The sequence below is a fragment of the Neomonachus schauinslandi genome, chromosome 12 (assembly GCF_002201575.2).
Source record: "Neomonachus schauinslandi chromosome 12, ASM220157v2, whole genome shotgun sequence".
NCBI lineage: Eukaryota > Metazoa > Chordata > Mammalia > Carnivora > Phocidae > Neomonachus > Neomonachus schauinslandi.
This window is the reverse complement of record NC_058414.1, coordinates 99,931,215-99,959,168: the sequence shown is the minus strand read 5'-3', so window position 1 is coordinate 99,959,168 and position 27,954 is coordinate 99,931,215. Positions and strand designations below refer to the sequence as shown.

General features: G+C 45.5%; 1 protein-coding gene across 5 annotated transcripts; it reads right to left on the bottom strand.

Annotated features, from left to right (window-relative positions):
* Positions 1-1,330: 1,330 nt before the first annotated feature.
* Positions 1,331-27,442, bottom strand: NUB1 (negative regulator of ubiquitin like proteins 1). Of its 5 annotated transcripts, none has more exons than XM_021693019.1 (15): positions 27,424-27,442; positions 24,663-24,780; positions 22,455-22,622; positions 19,855-19,913; positions 18,778-18,848; positions 15,923-16,105; positions 15,654-15,745; positions 13,592-13,698; positions 8,265-8,451; positions 7,497-7,604; positions 6,615-6,767; positions 4,356-4,502; positions 2,807-2,902; positions 1,847-2,024; positions 1,331-1,624 (listed from the first exon to the last, which is right to left on the bottom strand). In XM_021693019.1, exons 2-15 carry the CDS (start codon positions 24,777-24,779, stop codon positions 1,446-1,448), a joined length of 1,845 nt encoding a protein of 614 aa, XP_021548694.1. In that variant the 5' UTR covers position 24,780; positions 27,424-27,442; the 3' UTR covers positions 1,331-1,445. The 5 variants fall into 5 exon arrangements, with proteins under 5 accessions (XP_021548694.1, XP_044776129.1, XP_044776127.1 ...); XM_044920194.1 differs by lacking the exon at positions 27,424-27,442 and adding an exon at positions 27,225-27,234; XM_044920192.1 differs by lacking the exon at positions 27,424-27,442 and having other exon boundaries at positions 24,663-24,914.
* Positions 27,443-27,954: the final 512 nt, after the last annotated feature.

Sequence of the window (27,954 nt, the reverse complement as noted above, 5' to 3'; positions counted from 1 at the left end):
GGCTCCTTCCCCGCCATCAGCTCCAGCTCTGCTTTCTACATTTCATCTTTTTATAACAGACATCAATGTGGCTTTCGATTTCTTCACAGAACGCCATGCAAGCACACGTCTTGAATCCAAATGAAGCTCTAGACACCCAGACATTTTCAATACTTAGAACGGTTTAGGAGTTTGAGCAACTTATTGCAAAGTTAAGCTGACAATTTTTGAATATATTTTCCGCCTTTTATTTCCATTTGTATCATCCATTTTAAAAATGACAGAAAAGATTCCCACCCATTCAAACCGGACTGCCATTCAAGCTTTATGAAAATGATTAGTGAAAAAGTCAAAGCATTTCAGCCAGCCCCTTGACGGCAGCAATGTGACCATCTGCCCTCCGTCGCAGGAGCTTCCAGCGACTTCTAGAAGGGCAGGAAGAGGGTCAGGAACACACACTCGATTCAGCACCCTGCTGCTGCCAGCCGTGTCCTGGGGCTGGACCCGGCTTTCCCTGAACACACATCTCCAGAGGAACGTACCGCACACTGAGTGTGCTTATTTGGGCCATGAAGAGGCTAACTACACACCTTTAGAAATAGTCCTCTGTGACACAGGTATGCCAAAAACCCCCACAAATCTGGAGAAAATACATCTTACTCTCTGATAGATACCTCAGCGAGCAGTGAGTTTAATATGACAGCACAGCGTCTGAAAATGCTAATTAAAAATTAATTGCTTTGGTTAGACTTTCCCATTTAATAAAAGACTATTTTTGTAAAGAATTTTGAACAGCTATAAATTCTCAACTTCAACCTTGAATTTCAAATACACGTTTTACTAAACTAAGAGTACAGAACACTGACTTCCAGTCGGCCACAGTTCGGTGCAGCTACTGTAGCTGAGGCCTCATCTTTAGTCCCCCAAAGCGCCAGGAATGGCTGCAGATTTAAAGGAATTTTAGAGATGGGCCAGCGAGGCCGAAGCAGGAAGGCAGAGCTGCATCACGGGAGGAAGAGCTCGGCAGTGATCTCAGAAGGGCAGGAGAGCTGGGCAAAATGAAGAGGAGATGGATCTGGATGCTTCCCCTCCCCATCAGCTCTTCCTGGAGACTTTCCCCCGGGGACCACCCTATTCTCCAGAACTGCCCTTCCCATTTCCGGGTGAAAAGAAACCAAGCGGGGAAGACCTGTTAGGGTGCAGCATGTGAAGGCCGCCGGGAAGAACAGGACCAGGCCAGAGGCAGCTCCTTCCCCGAGGTCAGCATTGGGGACTGGCACCCCGCCCCTCCCCCAGCCTCCTCTTACCCTCACAGGAGCCCCTGCTCCCCGCCCACCCCCTACACCCAAGGAGGAAGCACTCTTGCAGCAAAATCAGATAAAAAGAAGGAAAAAAAGACCTGCATTCGACTTTTCATAATGATAGAATTTATAAGCAGAAACTCAGTACTTATTTCTGCTCATTACTCAGTTTTTCTTTGTTGCTGACTTTATGTTTTCTACATAGGATAAGTACTCTGCAATAATAATTTCTTCATCTTCCAGAGTGGAGTCAAGATAATCTTCTTCGTGTTCTGGAATATCTTCCAATATTTCATTGACAGCTTCTGTCTCCGTATCTTCATCTGTTGAGGCACTAGAGGTACCTGCAACGGAGTAGCGTGGTCACAGCTGAGCAAGGGGAGAAGGGCAGGAGGAGGAGAAAACGCCACAGAAGGACGGAACTGCCCCACGTCCATGTCCCCAGGGCCCTCCCTGGCCGTGCCACGCAGACCAGCGCCCGCACCCGGGAGGGCAGGCCCTTCTCCCCGCGGCCGCTCCAGCTAGCAGGCCGCTCTCAATTCGGATTTCAGAGAGCCCAGACCTACCTGCGGAATCGGAAGGGGATGTGGATGGTGTTGAGGAAGCGTCTTCCGCCGCGAGCTGCAGGTCAGGAGGAAGACTCCCCCCGTTGTGGGCCAGGGTCTGAGCGGCCAGCTGCACATTTCCCCTGAACACTCTCAGGGCAGCGCTGGCTGCCACCGCATCGAAGCCCATGTACACCAGCTAGGGGAGAACACGGTTGGGGGTGGGGGGCCGACCCACGTGCAGCACTCCGGTCCATGAGCCATCGAGGCCCATGTACACCAGCTAGGGGAGAACACGGTGGGGCGGGGCGGGGGGGGCCAACCCACGTGCAGCACTCCGGCCCACCCCCGGCCAGCAAGCCATCGAGGCCCATGTACACCAGCTAGGGGAGAACATGGTTGGGTGGGTGGGGGGCGACCCACGTGCAGCACTCCGGCCCACCCCCGGCCAGCGAGGACAGCCCTACAGGCAATACATGTCTAACCGCTGGCGTGGACAGCACGGGCCTCCTGTCACACTGCTCTTGAGCGCACAGCGTGTGCCCGGCGCCGCCTGGAAGGATCGAGGAAGACTGAGCCCAACATGCCCGTGCCCGGGCCTCTCAGAAAGGCAACGGGCTTGTGGGCCGACACGACGTGCTCCTCCTGGAGACTAGGGCCTTTAGCAAGGCAGTCACAACAGGCTCGGTGCGCCGATGGGGGAGGGAGACATGGACAGAGGCGCCACGGCTGGTGGGTAAAGTACCATGGCATGAGAGAGGAGAAAAGCCCACAGAGAGAACGTGCAGTTGCTCTATTTCCTACTCTCGAAGGAAAGACCTCCTGCTCGCCTTCCACCGATCGCAGGCCGCGGGCTTGGCTGGCCTCCTACGGTGGGCCGGAGTCAGCCTGCAGCCCTGTCCTGCCACCAGCCTTGTCACCCAGGCCCCCCCCCCCCAACAAGCTGTACAGGGGGAGGGGCGCAAACACATCCTCACTTACCTGGTCAATGTTTTCCTGGGAAGGACCTTCTTGATGGTTGTTGGTTTCAGGATCCGAATCATTTAACCACCACATCTGAGGATTACTAAGAAGAATCTAAAAACACACAGGAATTTACTCCTCACTCACACCTGCTCACCTACTCGGTGCTCGGCGGACAGAGCCACAGGACACACCAGCAGACAGGGTAGGGCGCTGGGGGGCACCAGGCAAAGGGTGTGAAGGAAGCAGAGAAAAGGGGCCCGAGCCCAGGGGCGGGGTGGGGATGCTGGTGTCAAAGAAGGCTTCCCGCAAAGGGAACATCGGAGTTGAGGTCTGAAGGAGGAGCAAGATGAGCCGGACAAAAGATCCTGAGGAAGCAGGAAGGGACGAGAGTGAGCGAGAGTGAGCGGGTGGAAAGAAACCAAGAAAACAGCCCTTGTGTCAGAGCTCAGCCTCCAGGGAGACAGGTCCTGCAGGGCAATAAACAAAAGCTTCTCGGGCCCTGCAGGGCTGACCCATGTCATTTCTCTTTGGGAGTGTCATGAGCTAGATTGAAAATGTCAAGGAAAGCAGAGCTTTGTGGACCCTTGATTTCGTATCACAGGATACCCTCTCTTAGCCTCACAAACCCTCGGGGAAATTCCCTTTACCTACTTCTAGACTGGTGGCATGGGTCACGGTGCGACTCGTGCAGTCAAACCTATGGTGGGGCCTCATCAGTCGCCCAACGCGGGCAGAACCTCCTGCCTTTATATTGTTCCAACACAGGAAGCCAAACTGGGTACTCAAATCCATTTATAAATTATATGTTTATATATGTGTGTGTGTGTGTCTATATGTGTAAACATATAAACATAAACATTTACTTGTGGAAACTTCTGAGAAATGGACAAGAGGTCTTGAGAATAAAAGGCAAACGCAGGGCAGGCTCCAGTATGAACTCCTCGGCAGGGCAAACAAGGGGACCCCTGCCCACCCGGCCCCTGGCCCCAGCAAGCACAGCCCCGGCAGCTCCCCAGGGCGCCCGCTCCCTTGCGCCTCCAGCCCCACGCTGCCCTGTGGCTGCTCGGAGAGGCACCCCGCTTGCCTGCCTCCACAACTCGGCTACCCCCCTGCCCCCCATGTGCCATGCTCCCACGTGGTGGCCTTTCCTCCACTCTGTTCTGTCTCCCCAGTACTCTGTGGGCTCTATGTACTGACAGAGAGGCAACATGTACTGACTGAATCAATAAATAAAACGATACTCAAACAAAACATTTTAATTAAAAGAAAACTATACTAAAACTTTCATTACTATTCTCTTCCTCCACATCACTGCTAAACTCTTGGTGTTGCAAACGGAAACCTTACAGAGTTCTGCCCCGTGGGCTCCGCCATTCTGGCTCCATCACTGGGTTCGAGAACGAGAGACTGACCCTTAGACCTAAACTGGGACTGAGGAGAAAGGCCCTGGCAGTGGGGCTCCACGCACCACGGAAGGACACTGGAGAGGAGTGTAAGTGAAGGAGGGGCCCCTTGGCCCACAAACAGGGGTGCTCAGGGCAGGCCGGGGGTGGGGGGGCGCTACCTTCAGGGCTTCATCCAGGTTCCCACTGGCCTGATGCAGGGCCTGCTTGGCCGCGTGAGCAGAGTAGCCCATTCCTTTCAAAGAGTTGATGTTCTCCAGCCGGCGTCTTTTCTTCTCTTTTTCCTCTTTCCTTATTTGGGCCAATTCCTTTAGGAAAAAAACAGTCACAGAGCTGGGGATTGAGATTCTGTAAGAAGCCTGCTCAATCTCTGGTCTGTAGGATTCTTGGGGTTGCCAGGCAAAGTGAAAAACAAAAGAAGGGGGATGGGGCGCCTGGGTGGCTCAGTTGGTTAAGCGACTGCCTTCGGCTCAGGTCATGATCCTGGAGTCCCTGGATCGAGTCCCGCATCGGGCTCCCTGCTCAGCGGGGAGTCTGCTTCTCCCTCTGACCCTCCCCCCTCTCATGTGCTCTCTCTCTCAGTCTCTCTCTCTCAAATAAATAAATAAAATCTTAAAAAAAAAAAAAAAAAAGAAGGGGATGAACCTCTCTCTGGCCAATCAACAGTATGAGGGCTGCAAGGGTAGGGGGCCCGGCGCTGCTCCTAGGGCAGGCCAGTGGGAGCTGGAGACCCCTTAGAGGTCCACGGCGGGAGGAGCGCGCCTCTTGGTGACCACCACCCAGCACCAGAACAGGCTACTCAGAACCAGGAGCTCATCGCTGCCAGGCCAGAGAAGTGGACAGACCCTCTTCCAGGGAGGGGGTAGAGGAGCTTCCTGCATGGCTGGGAGGCCTTCTTGGCCCCTGGTTAATTCCTGGGGATCTTGTTAAAATGTGGAGTCTGGATGGGTGACGGGGGGCAGTGTCCTGGGTGATACCAAAGCTGCAGATCTACCCACCCCACTCCAGGTGCCTCCTAGGCCCTATGAGACTGTTTAAAACCTCCAGAATGCTCAATGTCAGGAGACAAAGATCATCTAATCCCACAGTTCTTGACCCTGAGTCTCAGAAGTGCCTTCTACAGAGGGTTCTAGCCTCTTCTCTCCCATCCCAACCCCAATCAGGAGAGTTAAGAATTTGTTCTAAAAACAAATGTCATTAAAAAAAAACGGATTTTGGGGGTGCCTGAGTGGTTCAGTCAGTTAAGTGTCCAACTCTTGATTTCAGGGTCCCAACGCCCTGGCCCCCAACGTCCCCACACTGCCCTTGTCCTGCCCACTACACAACCACATAGGCCAGCGAAGCGATTCCGTACCACTCGCATTTCGACTTGGATTCGCACCTACCCGCCGCATACGCTGCTTTTCTCCTGCCCCACCCTCTGCTTCCGATTTCAGCTCTTCCATTTATAGTCCGAAAGAAATGTGCGGAACATTCACACACACAGAACGGTGCTGCTGGCCAGCAGACACTGGGCTCAGGTTTCATCCCACTCGGATCTGACACAAAGTCGGAGCCTCGAAGTACTGTTCTTCTAAGTATGGATGTCTAGGCCGCCCTCCTTTTAATCATGTAGAGACACGGGAGGAAAGTACTTTTTCTGATGTTTCCCTCTACACTAGAAACTGGACAAATAAAGCCGACGGGGCGGAGGATGGGGTAGCGCACTGCGCCATGCAGTGGAGGCGGCGGGGGAGACTTCCATGACTGGAGTTTACGGCTAGAAAGGGCTTGCGAGAAAATCGGTACCGACTTCTCGGAGAACACAGCGGCTCCACTTCTCAGTACCTCATCATTAACTCTCTCTCGACCTCAGCTCTTGTACTGTAAACGTAGCAACATTAGATACGGTAACAGGCCCTCCAACTCCAAAATCTATAAAGTTTTTTTTAATCTACTTATTTGTAATTGTTTCAAATGACTGCAGTTTTGTACCTCTGCTTTCATAATGTTAATTGTTCCTGTGACTTGACTCATGTTTCTAGCTGAGAATGCCGTCCCAAACTGTCACAGTGGCTCCATGGGAAAACAAAGCCCCCTTTAAAATGGTTTCCAGAAATCTACCACGGTGGAGAGAGAGAGACATGCACAGACAGGCTACTTGGATAATGTACTTATGAGCTATGACCACCACGGCAGGAAAGAAAACGAAGGAAACTGCACTGCCTGAAAATTAATGCAATTAAAAAGACAAATTTCTCCTGTTTCTTTCCAATCTGAAGTATAAGGAGCTCCTTGTGATTATAACTACCACAGAACACTATTTTCTCTTCTTTCATACCCAAGAGCTATAGCATTTTGGAAACAGGCTGACTATTGCCTCAAGTTTCACATCTACGCAAAGGCCGAGACCCAGTGTCGCCGAGAGCACGTTAAGGTACCTCTCTGCGGTTGGTAATGTGGGCCGCCGCGTGGTCCACGTTCCCGTCACATGCCCTCAGGCCAAGCCGGGCCTCCTGGGCAGTAAACCCCAACTGCAACAGATTGTGAACTTTGGATGGATCAATATATAGCTCTTTAAAGAGTTGAAGTGCCTACAGACAAGAAAAAAAATACAAGAATCATGCAACTTTAACATTAAAGCTTACCACAAAGCTAAAACCCGAAAAAAATAAGCTTTGTACCCAATGTGAATTACGGTGTGTCAGATTTTTAGAGAAAAACTCTGAACTCTGCTTATTATCAGCTAGCTCAAAAAGAATACAGACACCACTCTGCCCACGTGATGTATCATAACGTAACAGAAGGAAACAGGCTGAGTATTATGGGAGGGGCTGGTATCCACTACCTGTTCCGTTTTTGTAATCAAATCCCCTGAATTTGAGCTGTGCACATGGCATTCCTCACCATCTCCTGCAACTGGGTGTAGCGAGGTGGTTAAGTGTAGGCCAGTGGCCTGTAGCAGGAGTGACAGCCCCAACTTCTGGTCCTTCCAGAGGCAGCCTGGGACTCTCTCTTGCCCCCTCTGCTGGCTGGAAGAGGACTGGCTGCCACACACAGGTAGCCGAGCAGCTCACCTCTACGCTGCTAGATGAGACATGGAAACTGGCAGCCAAGTCAAGTCCCTGTCTTTTTGAGGTTTCCTCATTACAGCACCTCACCTGCACCCTAACAAATACAAGTATGGTTCTGGCGTGTGTGAGGCAGAGGGCACGGGGGACAGATGCATGTTCCTCACTAGTCACAAACTACTGACTTGATGAAACACTGAATGTTTGGGCATGAAAAAAATGGCTACAACTTTGGAGTATTCATTTTCTTACCTTGTTGAGATAGTCACGAGCCTCTTCGCCATTTCCACTGTGATAATTTCGGATACCTTGAAGCAAGTAAAGTCTTAAAAACAATACCTTCTCTTTCCCACAGTTCCCCTAAAATTATTGGTGGGGGGAAAAAGGATAAAACTGTCTTATTTCTAATTACAGATCTGTAACATTCACACTTGTAATTCCCTTCATCTCTACGGGGGCATCCCTACAATGTTTAGATCTTCCCTTACTGCTGAGGGCAAAAGTAGAGATCCTAGAGGACAAGGACACCCCCTGTCCCACAAGGAAGAAATGGTGCCAGAACACCTGTGTCCAGGCACCCAGGACAGTGGTCCTTCTGGTCAGAAAGGAAGTATACAAAAACCCAAACCAGGGATGTTTTATGCTGCCCTGAAATTTCCAAGCAGAATTCTGATGACACAGCTCTTGAGCTGTGACTCACTCGTGTAACTGTTACCATTCAAAAGGCCTATTTTTTCTGCATTTAAATCTTCCATAAGACCAGCTCTCTTGGTTGGGGTGATCATCGACGGGGTTCTAGGGCTGGAAAACTGTGTTCCTCCAGCTAAGCACTGCATAGACCAAAGTTAACAGCCCAACTTGTAACACATTTCACAATCCCCTTCGAGGAGAGCTTAGAAAGAGCACCGTGCACACTACTATCAAATCACCTTGTGGCAGCAGTCTAAATTTTTTAACAGGAATAAACTCAAGTGGTAGAAATGGGCTCAATAATACATAAAACAAATTACAGTAACATACTTTTATGTGGACCAGTCTCTGATGGTTTTCTCCGTAACAATTGTTAAAGCATTTCTGAGCCAAGTTTAATTTTTTTTCTGCATCGTCGAGGCAGTCCAGCTGTTCCAAGCGGAAGTAGCACCACACAATATCCAGCTGGAGCACCGCGTAGTTATCTACCGTGTCCAGCAGCTCCCTGCAGCACGCACTGCGGAGCCAGAGGAAACGACACCACAGAAAAGGAGCATCAAAAACCTTTCTGTGGATTACCAGAAGTCCTTCCCAGGTTCTGCTGTATTCCCAAAGACTGACTAGTCCACAGCACAGACCCCAATGTTTACGAAGGGAGCTCTATTTATAATCAGAATCCTCCCAATGGGAAAAAAGCAGTTAGGGCTCAGGAATAAGTTTAATACCACTCCCCCCGGGGGGGGGGGGCATAAACACACCCTTGCTACACTGGGAACGAGGTTCAGCAGGAAGTGGAAATTGGCATCACTGTGTCAGAAAACATGAGGTCAGCAAACATGAGGAGACCACGGCTTAAAGCAAAGGTTTCCAGCCCTGACTGCAAATCAGAATCACCTTTAAGTGAGGAATTTTTTTTCTTTTTGGGTCACACTGGTGCTGAGACCCCATCTACACCAAATTATAACAGAAACCTCTGGAGATAGGGCCTGGATATTGTATTTTGAAAATCTCCCTGGGTGATTCTAAAGTACAGCCAAAGTTGAGAACCAATGCTTTAAAGACCACCCCCCCCCGCCCTTCACTACTTACTGTGAATGCCTCAACTGATGAAAACAAGGCATTCATGTCCAATCACAGTCAAGCTGGGAGGAAAAACAATCCAGAAAATGCCAGGTCTAAATGCTTAGCTGAGCTGGGGACCCAGGCGCAGGCTAAATGCTACTCTGTAGCTATCCCCAGCTCCAAAGAAGGGGGGAAGACAAGACAATGGAATGTTGGCAAAGATGGACATCAAGCTTATTTATTCTGCTTTTAAAATGTGATTTTTAGAAATTCATAATGCACACCTAGACCTCAAGTCAGAACTTTGTCAACAAAAAAGGAAAACATTCGGAACAAATTTGAAAGGTCTTGCCTGTTTGTTTTCCTGGGTATTCTATTAAAGATAAGACCACTCTTGTATAAAACTGCAAAACCTACATGCCCTCAAGCTTCCCACCTTGCCTATCAAAATCCGCTTGGAAGAAACAAAGAAAAACCAAAGGACTGTGATGGTGTCATTTACACTGCGAAGCAGGAGTCTCCTGAGTGGGACAGTCTACTGGGATGCGGGAGAAATACACCAGAGCAGGCTTTTCAGTCACTTGCTATATCTTTCTCTCACTGTTTCTACCCCTGGTGAAGGTTGTGTAAGGTGCCCACTACATTTCATACACATGCACACACACAGGTCCGTGCCTGGGCAGGGGGCAGTGTCTCTGAACTGCCTGCTCAGCCTGAGAACTTGCCTTTGAGGAGGAAAAACTCTGTGGACTGTGGTCTGATCTTACATTCTAGACTCCTGTTTCTGTGACAGATGATCCTGCCGTCGCTGAGAAAGCAGGGGACATTCTGTCACAGTTTTCGATGCCCTACCTGTGCGCGTGGGCTCATTTGTGTTTAATATGCATGAAGAGCAAGGACAGAAACTGCCTCACTTCAGGTAAAAACAGAATCATGTGTGCAAGTTCAGTCCAGAAGGGACTACTGTGCAGCATAAAAGCAAGCACAAGTCTCAGACTAGCGAAGGACATGTCATTCTTTTAGTTTCAAAAACACTTTCTATTCAGGTAGAGGCCTATAAAAGGGATCACAAAATCAACATTTATAGTTAATAATTTTGAAACTATTAGGCCTGTATTTGAACCTGATCGTGTCACTCAGAAAAAAACAAAATGTTAAGGCCTTGTATAAAATTGTATCTTAGAGCATATTTTTATTAATACTGCCTTGGCTTATGGTTTTAGTAGTTCTCACACTCAAGGGTCAATAAGTTTTCTTGTTAAAAACATTAATTAAAATAAAAATAATAAAATAAATGAGCAACATTTATTTAAATTAAGCCTACAGAGCCTAGCTTTAGAAAAATTAAATCCCACTTGGGCTGAAGTCAGTTAATTAACAGAAATGTATTCTATTTGCCTTACGAGTTTTAAATTTTTACGTAAAATAAAGATACCAATTTCAAGAAAGGCAAGCTAAGCTTACGTATCTCCACTTTTTTTCTCGGGGAAGGTTGACTAAGAAGTCACTTTCAATCACTGGCTTGAAGGAATTGGATTACAGTGCGCCTCAGTGTGGTGTTTTTCCTATTTCTTGTACTTGGGACTCATTATGGTTCTTTCATCTGCGGGTTTACAATTTTCATCAAACTGGGAAAAATTTTGGCTATTATTCCTTAAGATTTTTGTGGGGGGGCCCAGCTGCCTCCTTCTTCAGGGACTACAATTATCCACATATCAGGTCATCTGAAACTGCTTTACAATCTCTGGATGTTGTGTCTATTTTTTTTATTTTTGTCTTTTCAGTTTCCTGTTGGACCATTTCTACTGCCCCATCTTCGGACATACCCATCTTTTCTTCTGCGGTGTCCAATCTGCACTGAATCCCACCCAGTGCCCTTCGCCTCAGACACTGTGTTACTCATCTCTGCAATTCCAGTAGGGCTCTTTGGTGGACGTTCCGTGTCTACTTAACATGCTCCATCCTTCCTCTACCTTCCAGAACGTACAGAATTCGGTTATAGTAACTGTTTCAATGTCCTAGCTGATGAATTCTATCTTCCGTGTCACTCCTGGGTCTGTTTGCATTGACTAGATTTTTCTCTTTATTATGGGTTGAATTTCTTGCTTCTTTGCGTGACTGTTAATATTTAGTTGGTGACTGGATATTTCTGTATTGTGATATTACTGAGCTTTGTCTGGGATGCAGTTAAGTAACTTAAAAACAGGGTGATCCTTTTAAGGCTTGCTTTTAAGCTTTGTCAGGTTGGACCACAGCAGCCTTTAGAGATAATCTTGCCCTCCTGCTGAGGTAACACCCTTCTGAATTCTCTCTGTGATGCCTCGTGATCAAAAAGTTTGCTGTGGCTGGTGGGAGCACAAATTATTCTTGGCCTTCTGAACTCTGAAGATTGTTCTCTGCTCCTCTCCGGTGGTGTTCTCCCCTGCCTGGGGTGGTTTCCTCACAGCATGTGTGGATCGTTACTCAACAGAATACTCCAAGGAGACCTTCTGAAGCTCTCGGACCTCCTCCCTCAGGCTGCTCTCCCCTCTTGCACTTTGGCCCGCCTGGATTCCTAGCTCCGTTTCTCCAACTCCAGGGAGACCAGGAGGCCCCCGCTGGCTTTCTCGTGCCTGCACTGCAGTCTAGAGACTCTCTAGGCAGGGAGCAGAAACAATGACAGGGCTCCCCTAGTGTGTTTCCCCACCTTAGGAATCACTGTCCTAACCTGCCAGAGAACTGAAGTGTTCATACACTTTGCCCACATTTTCAGTTGTTGCAGGTGAGAGGGTACATCTAGTCCCTGTTAGTCCATCTTGGCCAAAGCAGAATTCCCACTTTCTGTTGTAAACAGGGAAAGAAAACTACATTTGGTCATACTACATACCATTCCCCAAGACGTAGAACAAAGTTCTGTCAGAACTTTCAGCCTACTTGGAGGTGGGAAAGGAAACAGAACTGAAGTCTCTTCCACCCACATCCCTGACCTGCGCTAGAGCTGATCTCCTTTACTAAGAGGAAAAACTCACACTAAAATTATGCTAGTAAGTCAGCCTGAATAAGGAGAGCTTCAGGAAAAAAAATGTCATTCTCTACGGAGACACTGACTATTATTGGGTTATTATATCTACTACTTACTGAACATGTTAATGTACTGTGAACTGAAGATACAATTATTTTTATTCAGGGGTTCCTGGAGACCTGAAAATTATTTCAAGGATTTGTCTGGGATAAAAAGACTGAGAAAGGTTCACAGAGACAAATCAAAATCAGTGTCTCAGTAACTGCTGAAGCTGGATTAGAAGTGCACAGGAGGGCACCTGGGTGGCTCAGTTAAGTGTCTGCTCAGGTCATGATCTCAGGGTCCTAGGATTGAGCCCAGCATCGGGCTCTCTGCTCCTCCCTCTCCCTCTGCCTGACGCACTCCTGCTTGTGTGCTCGCTCTCTCTGTCAGATAAATAAAAGCTTAAAAAAATATATATATATATAGGAATTCACTACACTAATCTTTATTTTTATATATGTTTGAAATTTTCCATAAAAATTACAAACAATTACGGAAGGAAATGAAAAATGCATCTGCGTCTGAAGGACCTCTGAGGCTGCACCACGTATGGCCAACGAGAATGAAGACAGCGCAGTCGCGGAGACAAAGAAGCAGAGTAAGAAAACCCAAGAGGAACCAACCAAGCCTTGTTCCGCTTACTTTCAGATTTGCCCCCTCCTCGCCAAACATCCATTTTTAAATATCAAGGCTACTTTTCAAATGTTTCCTCTGCCAGGACTGTCGTCTCTCAGCACCATTTCCCATCAAGAGGAATCAGGAGCCCCTGGGAAACCGCTGATCCCTGGTCTGGGGCAGGAAACACGCAGGAGGAGTCTGGAACACCTTTGGACACCAGACACCACTGGGATCAGGTCAAAAGGGTGCAGGACAGGACCCACCGGTTGGCCACAGATGGTCAACTTAAGCACCGAGGCTTGAAACACATCAAATGTGTTAAAATCCGAGTTCACATCGATACTTTAAAAAAAAAAGGAAAGAGAACCTCACTGGTGATATCCTCTTTGGAGAATTCTAGGGAAGCACCTCATTTATTCTGAAAATAAGAAGAAAGAACCAAGTATTTTATTCTTTCTGTACAAACTGTACCTCACTGTAACCAAATAGCCGATGAGGAAAAACACTTCTTTTCGGAGGAATCCCAGCAATAAATGCAGAAGGAAAAATAAGGGATCACTATTTTGCAGCCCCTAATGAAACAATGGATGTGGGGAATGGTCATCAACATCCACACCAAAACCACCCGGGGAAAATGATGGAGACGCATGACCATAGTGCAGACCGACGACACGGCACAAAAAACAGACAGACCTCCTACGTGCGGGCTGTCCGTGTTTATAAAATTCTTTACAGGTTAATGTGAAGGGAGATTAGAAATCTGAAGGGATGAAATAATTCACAAACTGGTCTACGTCACAACTACTCTCTTCACATTAACCACTGTCTTGGGTGAAAACCTCAAGTTTGAAGTGTACAGGGGGAAAGACGGTGCTGTGTATAATCTGGACTATCTTCCTTAAAACTGGTATTCACCAAGTACAAAAGTGCCTACCAGAAATATTTGTCAGCATCCAACAGACATGGCAAGGCTATTCCATATTCTTTTCTTTTCAGGAAAGCTCTGCCCTTCTCATGATATCCCATAGCTAACATAAGGGCCTAGAAAAAAATATGGATTTAAAAAAAACATCACTTTAAACTATAATAAAACAAATTATATTAAAAGCATATCAAGTCTAAAGAAATCAAATAAAGATTTAAAAAAAACCCAAGATCACAACTCAATCCAAAAGCCAAAATTAAGAAAAATATAATCAAAATTTCATTTCATTTCAATGCTGAGATCAAGCACTCACTTTAATGTGGCCGACAGGGTCATAACTAGCACTTGTCCGTTTGTTTCGGTCAGTTTATTTTAGTATCTGCTGATTTAGATCTATTTCTAGTATCAGTAAGACTGAATAAATAAGAAAGTAGCTAGTAACGCTTGTATCTCTTTGAAAAAAAGCATTCATGGGGTGCCTGGGTGGCTCCAGTTGGTTAAGCATCTGACTCTTGGTTTCAGCTCAGGTCATGATCTCAGGATTGTGAAATCGAGCCCCGCATCGGGCTCCACGCTAGAGCCTGCTTGGGATTCTCTTTACCCCCCTCTCTGCCCTGCCCCCTGCTCATGCTCTCTCTATCTTAAAAACAACAAACAAAAAAAACCCCATTCATTTCACTTTCTAGTTTTTGTTTGTTTGTTTTGTTTTTAATAAATATTTGAGAGAGAGTGCAGGGGGGAGAGTCAGAGGGAGAGGGAGAAGCAGACTCCCCACTGAGCTGGACATGGACACGGGGCTTGATCCTAGGATCCTGGGATCATGACCTGAACCTAAGGCAGACGTTTAACTGACTGAGGCACCCAGGCGCCTCTCAATTTCTAGTTTTAATCAAGTTTTTTTCTGAAGTATCTGTCAACTCTAGTATTCCTAAAACAATTTTTTAAAGGCAATCCATGGGTGCCTGGCTGGCTCAGTCAGTAGAGAATGCTATTCTTGATCTTGGGGCTGTGAGTTCAAGCCCCATGCTGGGCACAGAGCTTACTTTTAAAAAAAGGGCAATCCGAAAATGTTTTTAAGTTCATTAATATTTAAATTTGAATTTTTATATAATTCAGTCTTGTAATGGTTTTCCAAAAAGTCTGGATATCTTTTTTTTTTTTTTTTAAGATTTTTTAGATTAATCTCTACACCCAAAATGAGGCTCAAACTTACAACCCCGAGATCAAGAGTTGCATGCTCCACCAACTGAGCCAGCCGGGCGCCCCTGGATATCATCATTTAATATGTTGTGGGCAAATGATTACCAACATTTTAAAAACAAACAAGCATCAATCCACTTGGTAGCAACATAGCTACCAAGTTCTCTTATTAAAACTTAACTTTAATCCTTCATTTTAAACAATGTAAGTCATATAGTGAAGCCTACTCATACTTGTCCTTTAAAGACAGAAAAATTAAAATTGACTTGACCCATAGTCATTACAGCTCTTCGTTATCGGAAGCTACTGGACTCCAGCTCAGATACGAATCTCAGGGTCCCAGCTGTAGAATGCTGCTGTGAAGACCCCCTGGGATGTGTTCAAAGAAAAAACTACCTCCTGCCTATTCCAAATTAGCAAATGGGGAAAGGGGAAGGCAGGGGAGAGATGGCAGAATCACCTGTCAGACTTTTCCCAAATTGCATGCCCCACTCCCCACCCCCAGCTCCCTATTCTGATCCATTCCTTAGAGGGCATGGCCCTCTGGTAAAAACAAAAAAAAACAAAAACCCACACCCAAACCAGCACTGCCACGGGGAGCCACCTGTGTGGAGGGCAGTGCATCACGTCACTTGGGAATGTTCGGTCACTGCTGCAGGACATGCCATCGAGCCGTTCTGTTCTACTGCACCGACAATCACAGGCTGAGTCTGCTGGATGCAAGTGCCATCACAGGCTTCCATCCTGTTTAGAAGCTCCCACGGAAAACTGTTTCTAATCCTTTATGACAGTGCAAGATAAAATAGCTAGAAAACCACTTCTGTTCTGACAGCAAATCAACGCGCCAGCCATAAATTTCTATAGTACCTACCTTTCTTTCTGAAGGAGGAATTCTGATCGATCTGCCTGTCTGGTTAGCTATGTCTAAATACGGTGTGGTTTCTGGATCCACCACCATCTCAGCTGCAACAAAACCGAAAGGAACTCCATTAATTCAACACTAGAAAGCAGTGATGGGACATTACGAGTATTAGACTGTGGGGAAGACGAGTCCGTAAGAACTGTGCCCACTGTGTGCACCCCCCCGGCCAGCGTCCCTTTACAGCCAGAGGGAAATAAAGAGCCCAGAGCTCTGTGTACCTCTCTCCGCCAGTATCTCCAGGCCTCTCTTGGTCCTCTGAATTCTTTTTTCTTTTAGTTCGGCCTCATTTTGCTCTTCTTCTTCAACCTGGAAGTGTTTCCTCACATCCTCTTCAGACTGTTTTAGTTCAAGCACCATAGCTTTCACATTGTGCGTCACTCCTTGTTCTTCAAGGGTTTTCCCTGTAAAAATCCGAAATGCTTATCATGGAAAGAGCCATAAATGCACTGGTCACAGGCCATTCTGTTAAATGGAACTCTTAAACCCAAGTCAGTATTCTCGAGCCACCACGCCACATGCTCGGTGAGAACACATGACGTCTGGCTGTATAATTCTGTCACTGTTAAGCAGAAAGTAAAATCGGCCAGTGAATATTCATACCCTCTAATCGGAGAAATAATAAACCCAGTTCACAGCAAGAGATGAGAAGCCACAGTGCAGCGGGGCCCTGCGAGAGGTAATTCACTGTGGCGGTTCGAGGCAAACCTCTTGGGTTCTTTTTAACTCTGTGGTCCTGAGTTAAAAAGGCCCTTACACCCAGGACCTTACACATAAAATGTTAATAAAGATAGTGTCAGACATCAATGAAACAGAATGAAAGCATATTCACCAAATCAACAGCTGGTTCTATGAAAAATTAATCAAATACACAAACCTATCAAAAATTAACTCAAAGATGCAAATAAACAGCCACCCAAATGAAGAATAAACATAGATGCATATAGATTTTAAAATAATGAAATATTATGAACTATAAATATATAAATTTGAATATTTTTCTGGAAAACTCCGTTAGATTTTTTTTTTTGAGAAACTTGACATTCTAACATTTATGTAGAAAAATAAAGATACACCAATGGCCAAGTCACCTTGATAAAGAAGAGCCAAGAACAGGACTCATCTTACTAGATTTTAAAACTACAACAAAACCACAGTCATAAAAAAACTCTATAGGTGAAGGTGGTCAAAAGGTAGAAACTGCCAGTTACAAAATAAGTCCACCCTGGAACATAACATACAGCATGTGACTAGAGTTAATAATACTGTATTGCTGTATTGTATATTTCAACATTGCTAAGAGAGTAGATCTTAAAAGTTCTCATCACAAGAAAAAAAAACATTTAACTATGTGAGTTGACATTATTGTGCTCACTCCACAATATATACAAACACTGAATCATTACATTGTACACCCGAAACTAATATAATGTTGTATGTCCATTATACCCCAATAAAAAAAAAACTTCTGGGGTTCTGGTCCAGGAATAAACCTACAGGTAAATGGAAAGAATGAGAAGTGCAGAAATAGAGTTCTAATAAAGGGGGCACCAAGTATCAGTGTGGAAAGGGCAAGTTTAGTAGGTGATATCAGAAGAATAAAGCTGGATCCTTAGCTTTTATATATACAAAGGGGGCCTCTGGACAGACTGAAGACCTTAAGACTATCTGTGTGTCCCTGGCCTTGGGGAAAGATTTTTTTTTTTTTAAGATTTATTTATTTTTTGACAGAGAGAGAGAGACAGCGAGAGAGGGAACACAAGCAGGGGGAGTGGGAGAGGAAGAAGCAGGATTCCTGCTGAGCAGGGAGCCGGACATGGGCCTCGATCCCAGGACCCTGGGATCATGACCTGAGCTGAAGGCAGACGCTTAACAACTGAGCCACCCAGGCGCCCCAGGAGAAAGATTATTTAACACAAATAATAAGATGGAAATTGACAGATCTGGTAACAACAAAATCCAGGATTTCTGCCCAATGAAGAATATCACAAACAGAAGTGTCACAGAGATGAGAGGACAATGAAAAGCTATCTATGACACCTGAAAGAGACGATGGGGAATGGCTCACGGAGAAGGCAGGCTAGGGCCATGTGCAGGCTGTGTTCCACCAAGCTAGGATGTGAACCTGACTCTCTAAGCCCTAAGAACCTACTGGAAACCAATTGTAGTGCCTGCCTGAGTGGCTGCAACAGCTAACTGGTCTCCCAAGTCCGTTCATGCATCCTTCAAGTCCATTCCCCTACTGCACCCAAAGGGATGTTTAAAACCCAAATGTATCATGTCACCCCCCAGCACCTGTGGCTTCTAGCCTCTCTTAGGACAAATATTCTAGCACTGCACGAGTTCACAGGGCCCAGGTTTTCTACACAGCAGCACTACTGACATTGTGGGTCAAGGGAATCTTTGTTGTGGGAGCTGTTCTGTGCCCTGTGTGATGGTTCAGCAGCATCCCTGGTCCTGACTCACTGAGTGACAGGAGCACAAGCCTCCATCCCCACCCCACAACCAAGTCATAATAACCAAAAATGTCTCCACACATTGCCAAATGTCCCCTGGGTGGCAAAATCGCCCCTGGTTGAGAACAACTGCCATAACCTTTTCATTGTGGCCTCTGCCTGGCCCTCCATCCTTAAAAAGCACTACCCTCCCCTCACTTTCTATACTCGGCTGTACTGGATCTTTTTCAATTGCTCAAACTGACATCAGGGGGCTCCGATATGAGGTTCTCTCAATCGGAACATGCCCCACTGCCCTCACTCAGCTTTAGCGCTTCTGCCTTGGAGAGAACTTACTGGAACCCCCGTTTCACTCTGAACACACCTACACTTCTGTTCTATAACATTTCCTCAGACATGTAATGAGCGTCTTTTCTTCCCACCAGCACAGAACAGACAGTAAATACTGATTAGAAGGGTTGTTTTCTACTTTACGTTTTTATTTTAATAAGCTCTACAGTAATGTTTTAGATTATATATGCAGTAAAACCACTAGAAATTTGTAAATAGAAAAACAGTGAGAAAAAAGATGCATTCATTACATCAACTCGACAGAAAATCTGCACTTTGCCACGACATACCTAGTTGAAGCTGTTTCTTGTTTATGACAATTTTGATATAATTTTCTTGAAATCCAAAGGTTTCAGCAATTCTGTAAAATAAACCGGTAGAGGCTGCAGGTAATCAATTTATTATTATCCATTAAATAGAGTTTAATCATGACAGCTATTTTAAACGTTTCACTCAGAAATGCCCAGTATTTCAATTTACTGTCTCCCAAACATCACTTACGACAAAGCCAGCCTACTAGATGGTTATTTGAAACTGTACGAGACAATGTTCTTTTTTAAACTATCTGCTTTACTACTTGTTTCCTTATGAAGTGGAGACCACTCGTGCGGAATATCCATCTGAAGAGGAGGGCCCTGGCTGCATGTCAGGAGAAAATCCATTCTCTATACTTTCTGCGGTCTCCTTGAAGGAGCCCATAATAGAGGGTTGTTCCAAACAATCTTCCACTCATGTGTGTTGAATGAATGTTGCTCCTGAATCCATCCCTAACAGCCCTGATGTAGACCAAAGAAAATGAGAAAAATCAGCTTCAGAAACAAGGGCTGGCTAGCCCTGGAAGTACTCAAAACACTTACCATTTAAAAATATAGAAGTGGATGACATAACCAACAACCAGCTCTCAAAAGTGAGAATGTCACTAGTACGTGACAGGTATTTTTTCTTTTTACAGATGGGCCAACAGCCTGAAATTGGCTAAAACACTTTGCTGGATGTCACAGCAAGTTACGAATGCACTAAGAAATAAAATTCAAAGCTAATGATCTGATGAATATCAGGCTACGTATATCACTCATTGATTGATTCAAGCATGTTATCAAGTACCTGTTAAGTGGCAGGCACAGAGCTCCCACTGGTCTCGTTATACCAGGAAATGAAGGCAAATGGTGCCAGTCTTGAGTTCTCACTCTGCCCTGAACTGCCAGTGTGAGCCTGATCACGTTCTGTAACCACAAAGCCTCAATATTCCTTTCCACTAAGTGAGGAGAATAGTACCTGCCCTATCTCTCTAACAGGATTGTCGCAAAGGATCCCATGAGCCACTGTAGGAGGGCCGAGAGCAGCTGGGGCACCGGGCAGATACTTACTTCGACCTCAGTTCTCTGCCAGTGATGTGCAGTCGGGTCTCCAACAGGTTTTTCCTATCCTATTTAAAAAAAGGCAAAGAAACTGTACAGAAGGAACTAGAGGGTATCATGCTAGGCAAAACAAGTCAGTCAGAAAAAGACAAATAACCATATGATTTTGCTCACATGTGGAATTTAAGAAACAAAACAGAAGGTCATAGGAAAAAGGAAGAAAAAAATACAATAAGATAAAAACAGAGAGGGAGGCAAACCATAAGAGACTCTTAACTCTAGGGAACGAACTGAGGGTTGCTGGAAGGCAGGTGGGTGGGGGGATGAGATGATGGGGTGATGGGCATTAAGGAGGGCACGTGATGTGATGAGCACAGGGTGTTATATGCAACTGATGAATCACTGACCTTTACCCCTGAAACTAATAATATACCCTATGTTAACTAAACCGAATTTAAATTTAAAAATTTAAAAAAAAGGAAGAGAATGTACTTCAGCGTGACACTTTCTGGTGCTGTTACTCTGTCTATAAAATCAGGAAGGCTGGTATCAGAAAATGTTAAGGACTGAAGTGACGCATGCCTGGCAGAGAAGCTACTGCACATGACCTGGCACATGCTGACCCTGTGACCTAGCAGCCCTCAAGGGGGCAGAAGTGTGCACCCCAGGCCGGGTTCCAGCCTCCGGGGGGAAGCAAGATGTTCAGAGGGATTTGTGATGTGTCTTCATTCAAGGGAGCTAGCCTATACGACACAAGGGCCCCGCCTGCCACCTCAGCACCACAGCCACCCTCAGGGAACAAGACACGTTCCCTTGCACCATGCCCACTGAGCAGGGAGTGGCAAAACGCCATCTTGGAACCTCTTCATTCCCCACTGGCTGGGGCGTAGGAGGAAAAACTGGAATCACTAGGAAAGCCTAGGAGACCATGCGAATCTGCTCAGATTCCACACTTGCCAACCAGCCTTCTGACTGGTGGTCTGGTTTCCCAGGTGCTGGGTACTAGCAAAGAGGAGGCCTATCAGGTATATTACCCTTTGAACTCATGAACGGGCATCCTGCGGTAGATTCATATGTAATTTTCTTTTTCTCATAAAGCTCTTTATTTTTCCTAGAATTTTTTTTTTTTTTAAGATTTTATTTATTTGAGAGAGAGAGAGAATGAGAGACAGAGAGCATGAGAGGGAGGAGGGTCAGAGGGAGAAGCAGACTCCCTGCCGAGCAGGGAGCCCGATGCGGGACTCGATCCCGGGACTCCAGGATCATGACCTGAGCCGAAGGCAGTCGCTTAACCGACTGAGCCACCCAGGCGCCCTTTCCTAGAAATTTTTTAAAGCTTTAATGAGATACAATTTACATTTCATAAAGCTCACCTGTTTAAAATATGAGTCAGTCGTTTCCAGTACATTTATAAAGTTATACAACCATTACCATGATCAAATTTCAGAACACTTTCATCATCCTCTCCAAAAAATACCATATTTTGTGCCCCCTATTCTCTCCCTTTAACCCCCAAGCCCCAGGCAACCACTAATCTAGTCTCAGTGGATTTACTCATTCTAGATATTTCATACAAATGGAACTATACAACACGTGGCCTTTGTGTCTGGCTTCTTTCATAATGTTTCTGAGGTTCCGCCATGTTGAAGATGTGTCAGCACTTCATTCCTCTTCATGGCTGAATGATATTCCACTGTGTGGCTACAGTGCATTCGTTTATCTGTTCACCCACTGACGGACATTTGGGGAATTTCCACCTTTTGGCCAAACAGAGCTCTTTTGTCAACAGAGCTGCTATAAACATTCATGAGCAAGTTTCTGCACGGACATGGTTTTCATTTCTCTTAGAGTAAAACTGCTGAGTCCTGAGGTAGCTCTGACACACATATATATATTTTCATATCTTTTGAAAATGATTAACACCTATCAGTCCTCAGAGGCCAGCGACCTTTGGGTTCCCTGCCCCAATACCATTTCTGGACTTGAACTACTGAGGACATGGCCCTGACAGAAGGTGGCCCCGCTTGAGCACTCAGCTGAGCACCCTTTAGCCTCCATCAGCACAGGAAAAAAGGAGACATCTTTCCTGATGTGTCCTACCGTGCACGGTTTGGGAAAGCCGGAAGTACTCTTTTAATTCCCCATTATTTCTAAATGTTCATTCAAACTCTAGAAAAGGTAAGCATGTGATACATGGCTTTGTGAAGTTTGGAAGGCCTAAGAGGGACAAACCTACCCTGTATATGTTCCAGTTTAAGAATCCATAAAATTAACTTTGAAGTTGATAAACACTCAGCATTTGAAGTAACTTAAAAGAACCTTAACTTTGGATTGTAGCTTTAAAAAAAAATCATAATTGGGCGCCTGGGTGGCTCAGTTGGCTAAGCGACTGCTTTCGGCTCAGGTCATGATCCCAGGACTCTGGGATCCCACATCGGGCTCCCAGCTCGGCGGGGAGCCTGCTTCTCCCTCTGACCCTCTCCCCTCTCGTGCTGTTTCTCTCTCTCTCTCAAATAAATAAATAAATAAAATCTTTAAAAAAAAAATCATAATTTATCACTAAGTTAACAAAGCATTGCTACATGTACTTGTTTGGGAGAATTACTCACTTTTCTTAGCCGTGGAGGTAAAAAGACCTCAATCGTAGCAATTCCTGTTGTTCTATAGTTTTCATTTCCTGTGCCACGCTCGATTGCTTTGCAACGTATTTCTTCTATTATCTTTTCTACTTCATTTTCACAACATTCTAGCCTGTCAGAGTACTTCTTAGCAAGGTCCTGTGAAGCAAAATCAGAAAAAAGATCAATGTAGTGCGAACTCAAAAAAGGGGCACAGTACAGAACAGTGCATTAATAAAGGACTCTAAGGCAAAAAACTGCGGAGTGGTGGTCAGCCCATCAGAGGGAAATCCAGATGGGCTTGGCATCTAGAGAGGTACAGAGGCTAGAAAGGATGCAGGGAAAAATAAAAACAAATAAAGAATAGGAAAACAGACCCAACAGAAGATGCGAAAATAACTGGACTGTTCTAATGGCAAAAGAAAGGTGGACCATGACTTATGTCACTGTAATACATTACAAATTAAGGAACAGTGAAGTCATCAACTCTCCTGGAGGGGACAGAAAGAGAAAAAAACAAAGAAAACAATCTCATTTTTCTAACTTGTGAGAACAAGTCAAGTTTGACTTAAATAACTTTCTTAACAGAAAATTCTGAATCACTGGTACTGGTTGTAAAATAATTTGCTAGAACGACTCGGCAGAACTCAGAAGAATGCTATAGTTACAATCATAGTTTGGTACGAAGGACACAGACGAGTGTCTAGGTGAAGAGGTACATACGTGGGGTCTGGAAGGGTCATGAGGGCAGGAGCTTCTGTCCCTGAGGAGTAGGGGTTTGCCGCCCTCTCAGCACATGGGTATGTTTGCCAATCTGGAAGCTCCCTGAAACCCATCATTTAAGGGCTTTTATGGGCGTTCCATTACGTAGGCATGATGGATTACATCATTGGCCTCTGGTGATTAACTCAATCTCCAGCCCTCTCTTCTCCCCAAGGTTGGAAAGTAGGCTGAGAATCTAATCTTTTTTCTCCTTTTTAAAAAGATTCTATTTACTTATTTGAGAGAGAGAGAGCATGAATGGGGGAAGGGGCAAGGGAGAGGGAGAGGCAGACTCCCCGCTGAGCAGGGAGCCCGATGCAGGGCTCCATCCCGGGACTCTGAGATCGTGACCTGAGCCGAAGGCAGATGCTTAACCGACTGAGCCACCCAGGCGCCCTGGAAGTCTCATCTTCTAATTGAGGTTTGGTCTTTTTGGCCACCAGCCCCATCCTGAAGGTATTACCAAGAGTTGCCTCATTGGCACAAAAGATGCTCCTATCACCCTTACCACTGGGGCTATTCCAAGGGTTTTAGGAGCTCCGTGTCAGGCACTGGGGACAAAGACCAAACAGCTTTCTTATTATGCCATACCTAGCTTTGGAGCCAAGGGATTATAACAAGCAAATTCAGAAAAAAGGTCACAAGATGGGTTGCAAAAAATAAAAAGTGAGACCTGTCAGGAACGGGAAAGACAGGAAGGAAAACTCTTCCCTCCCAAGCACATCACTGTGTCACCACACTAGACAATATGATGCCCTTGTGACAATCTTTAGTTCCTGATAAACACTCCATCGTTTATCTCAGGATACTTGGACGGAGAAAGCAAAGAAGTACATGCTATATTCCAAAATAAGAGTTCTGTCAAAAATGATTACTGTTTTTGTTTGAAAAAGCAGGCAAACTTCAATTTCTAGAAATCTCACTCACGTAAAGTAATGCCATTTCTGATGTCACCATAAAAAATTGACATGTAAGTATTAGAAAAATGTATTTTGGACAAATGAAAGAGAGCCATAGTATAAAAAAAGCCGGGGGAAGGAAACAATTGTTTTATAGCAAACCACACTAGCAAGGAGAACAGAAAACCAACCAGCTGCTCCCCATGAACATGTGATACACACTCTTAGTGGCATCAGGACTGTGCCCCAGCAGGGTAAAATCAGTTCCCAAGTTACTAATTCTATGTAAACACTGTGAAGGTATTAAAAATAGTATGTGCCTGGGAAATTAGAGAACATTCTCATATGAATAAAATCTTATTAAACAGAAATAAGTTTGTCAATTCCTAGTAAAAAGTGGGTACCTGCTTATCACTAATACTTTTGATTATGCCAAAAATTTACACGGTTAAACCTGGAAATTTCCGGGGACTTCAGAATCTTATTTACCAAGGAGACTTACAACACTGCTATTTATTTATGTCTTAAAAGAAAATACCTTCAATGCCAAACCACCTTCTTTATTTTCATCTGTATATGGAGGTTTCCAAAGTTGAATTCTGTCTTCTCTTAAGAACTGGGTCAATTTTGCTTGAAGATATTTCTTTTGCGCCATTCTTGAAAGCAAAACAGTACATGAGCAATACCCCACACTACTTTCAAAGCATTTCATAACTTACCAAACACATTGATGTGTTCAATGTGGTAAGAAGAGCTCCCCTCCACACCTCCCTCTCCTGTTTAATCTAAATTACTTTTCATTTTATTTTTTTGTTAAAAGATTTCATTTATTTGACAGAGAGAGAGCGCGCACACACAGGGGGAGTGGCAGGCAGAGGGAGAGGGAGAAGCAGACTCTCTGCTGAACAGGGTGTCCAACGTGGGGCTTGATCCCAGGACCCTGGGATCATGACCTGAGTTGAAGGCAGATGCTTAACCAACTGAGCCATCCAGGCACCCCTCTAAATTACTTTTAGATTAGGTTTTAACTAGCTCTAAACTTCTCTAAAATATACACATTCTATACACATGCTAAAATACGCTCTATAGTTACAAATTATACGTTACATAAAATATGTACTTCAAAGTTGCTAATACGTAGCAAGGTTTATTATACTTTTCTATTTCTTAAACTACTGTTCTCTGATCTAAGAGAAAAGATCAAATGAGAGAAAGATGAGTCCCTAAAGCTGTTAACTTTCATAAACAATTCAACACAGATACATAAATTCTCTTGTATTTGTATTTTGGTGAGTTTAACACAAAGATCAACCACCTTGGTAGGGTAAACATAAAAGCTAGCTGGAACCGTGAACTATCAACATTCTCTATACCTGAATTTTTAAAATTAAAAAGTTTTGCTAGAAAAATTTTATATATTTTGCAATAAGCAAACAGCAGATCTATGTACTATTCAAATTTAACACTAGTTGGATCATCATTTTACAGCCGAAAACACCCAGGCCCCAGGTTTGTAAAAATGACTTGGCCAAAGTCACAAAGTTTGGCAGCGCCGTAGCCAGCCTGGGATTTCTGCCTACAACACTGGACTTTGCATTTTGTCCCGCAATCTTTTGCTGCTTGTCTGTCCTGTGTTACGTAACTAGTCTCTCCCAAAGAAGCCCCTGGCAGCAAAGGAGTTGTCTAACTCATCTCCCACTTAGCATAGCAATTTGAAGGGGTGGGGAAGGTTGCTAGAGAAGGAGTAAGAATCAGAGAAGGAGTAAGAAAAGTAAAAGGGTAATTAGCTTCTGAATGATGAAGACACGTTCTATAGAGTAAAAAATATATATAAGGGTTAACATAACCTTGATAAATAACTTTCCTTTTTTCTATATAGGGCCTGTAGTATTCCACACCCTCAAAACCCAGTTCACCTAATTTTTAAATCAAGTTTGTTAACTTCAATGTATTCCATAAATGAATATTTTAAAAGAAAATTCAAATCTATTTTATATCAGTCTGGGGGATAAGAAAGAGGGTCATTAGGACAGGGAGTAGGGAACAAACATGTCAATAAGGAGGTTGCTGTGCATCCAGGTGAACCACGAGAGAACCCTAGATCTTCAAGCACTAACAAACTGCTGCTCACACAGAAAAGCATGAGTACTTAGCTTTTCAAACACAAATAACTCACACAACCACTATACATAGTTCCCTACTCATAAATCTTCATGAATTCTGGATAAAATATCAATGGGGAGGGATGATCATTTCATGGGCTGCTTATGGAGGACTCTTTGGAAGGTCTGACTAAAGGCCCAAAGGGTTTCACAAACACACTGTGTGTCCCACACTCTACCCATTGAGCAAATCAACAGAACAGATGGAGGTCTACAGGCACGAGACTTAATGTTTAAAAAAGATTAATCTGCTGTTTGGAAATTTACAAAAATTTCAATTAGAGACACCAGAATAAAAAGAGGATACATACTTGAAATCAAAAGAAAGAAGTTTAATCAACCAGTTTTCAATTTTAACTAGAGAACTGAAAGTTTCATTATGCATGCCATACAATGTTTCACATTACAGCCAAAAAGCAGTGATGTATGTCAATTATTACTCAATAAAACGGGGCGGGAGGGAGGAAGCCCAGAAATTCATTAATATTACTGCTCCAAACTGAAAGTGAAACGTTGTAAACTACTTTAAAATTTTCACTTCCACTTCCGTACTGAATCGATCTATGGGGACCTTTACCCAAAGCTTTTCAAATATACATATAACATACAGTCAAAATACATTGTATTTCCTTTTAAGCGGAGTAATAAAAGATTCTTGTATTAAAAGGTAAGAGTAAGGGAAGGAGATGAGAAATGCAGAACCAGTTGATCAGAGAAATGCAGAATCAACCATATTTTCTCATTAAATAGCAAAGAAAACCTAGCTTTGACTGCAAATATGAATCCCAAATGACATATATGGGATAGCAGTGTTAAGATTCAAGCTTTTTGTCTGGCTAACGAGATTTACTTTAGGGTATACATATCTTCTTCTGTCTCCACCCCCCAGAACAACTCCATATAAACACCCCACCACCCGGGCCGAGCCCAGCGCAGACCTAGGGCCGCGCGAACCGTCGGCGCGTCCCCAAGCCCCGGCCAGCCTCCGCGTTCGCCGCCCACCGCCCGCTGCCCGCCGCTGTGGCCGCGCCCCGCCCCGGGCGGGGGATGCGTCGGGGTCGTGCCGGGGACAGGGGCGCCAGACAGCGCCGGTGAGGCCCGGGTCAGAGACCGGACGCTCGGCCGCCGCCTCCTCACCTGCGCCACCACCACGCCCGCCGCGACCCGCCGAGTACCCGGATGCGGGAGCGGCCGCCGTTTATTTTCATTCCGGGTGAGGCTGGCCCCGCCCCCGCCGCTGCGGCCGCCGCACCCCCCTCGCGTGGCCAGGAAGGAGGGTTGTGGGCGGGGTTAGAGGGTGGGTCGGAATAGGTTGTGGGCGGGGCTAATGTGGGGCGGGTATTGATGGCGGGTGGGCGGGGCTACGACGGGGTGGGTTGGGCGGGGTGGGGCAGGGTGGAGGGCAAGGGGGCAGGGCCTAGCGGAGGCCTCTAGCCTCGGGCTCCGAGAGGGTTCAGCCGGGGCCGTGCAGGTCCGGCGCCGCGCCTGCGGGGGCCGAGGCGGTGTCCGGACGGGACGGGGCGGGACCGCAGGCCCGGCCCAGTTTGCTCGACTTCAGAGGAAATTGCACCTGGCTTCACTTCTCCAAAAGCCTTGAAAAAGGCCAGCGGACCTTGCAGGAAGAACCCTTTCCCCCGGAGGGCGGGCTGTCCCCCTAAACGTCCGGTT

What these genes read in the sequence shown, in the direction of transcription:
- NUB1 (XM_044920192.1), bottom strand. Translation starts at nt 24,836, where the DNA reads ATGAAATGCTTTGAAAGTAGTGTGGGGTATTGCTCATGTACTGTTTTG. An exon ending in GGAGATACTGGCGGAGAGAG is followed by an intron (nt 15,746 to 15,922) that starts GTACACAGAGCT and finishes GTTTTGTTGCAG; the next exon opens with CTGAGATGGTGGTGGATCCA. An exon ending in AGAGACTGGTCCACATAAAA is followed by an intron (nt 7,605 to 8,264) that starts GTATGTTACTGT and finishes CAATAATTTTAG; the next exon opens with GGGAACTGTGGGAAAGAGAA.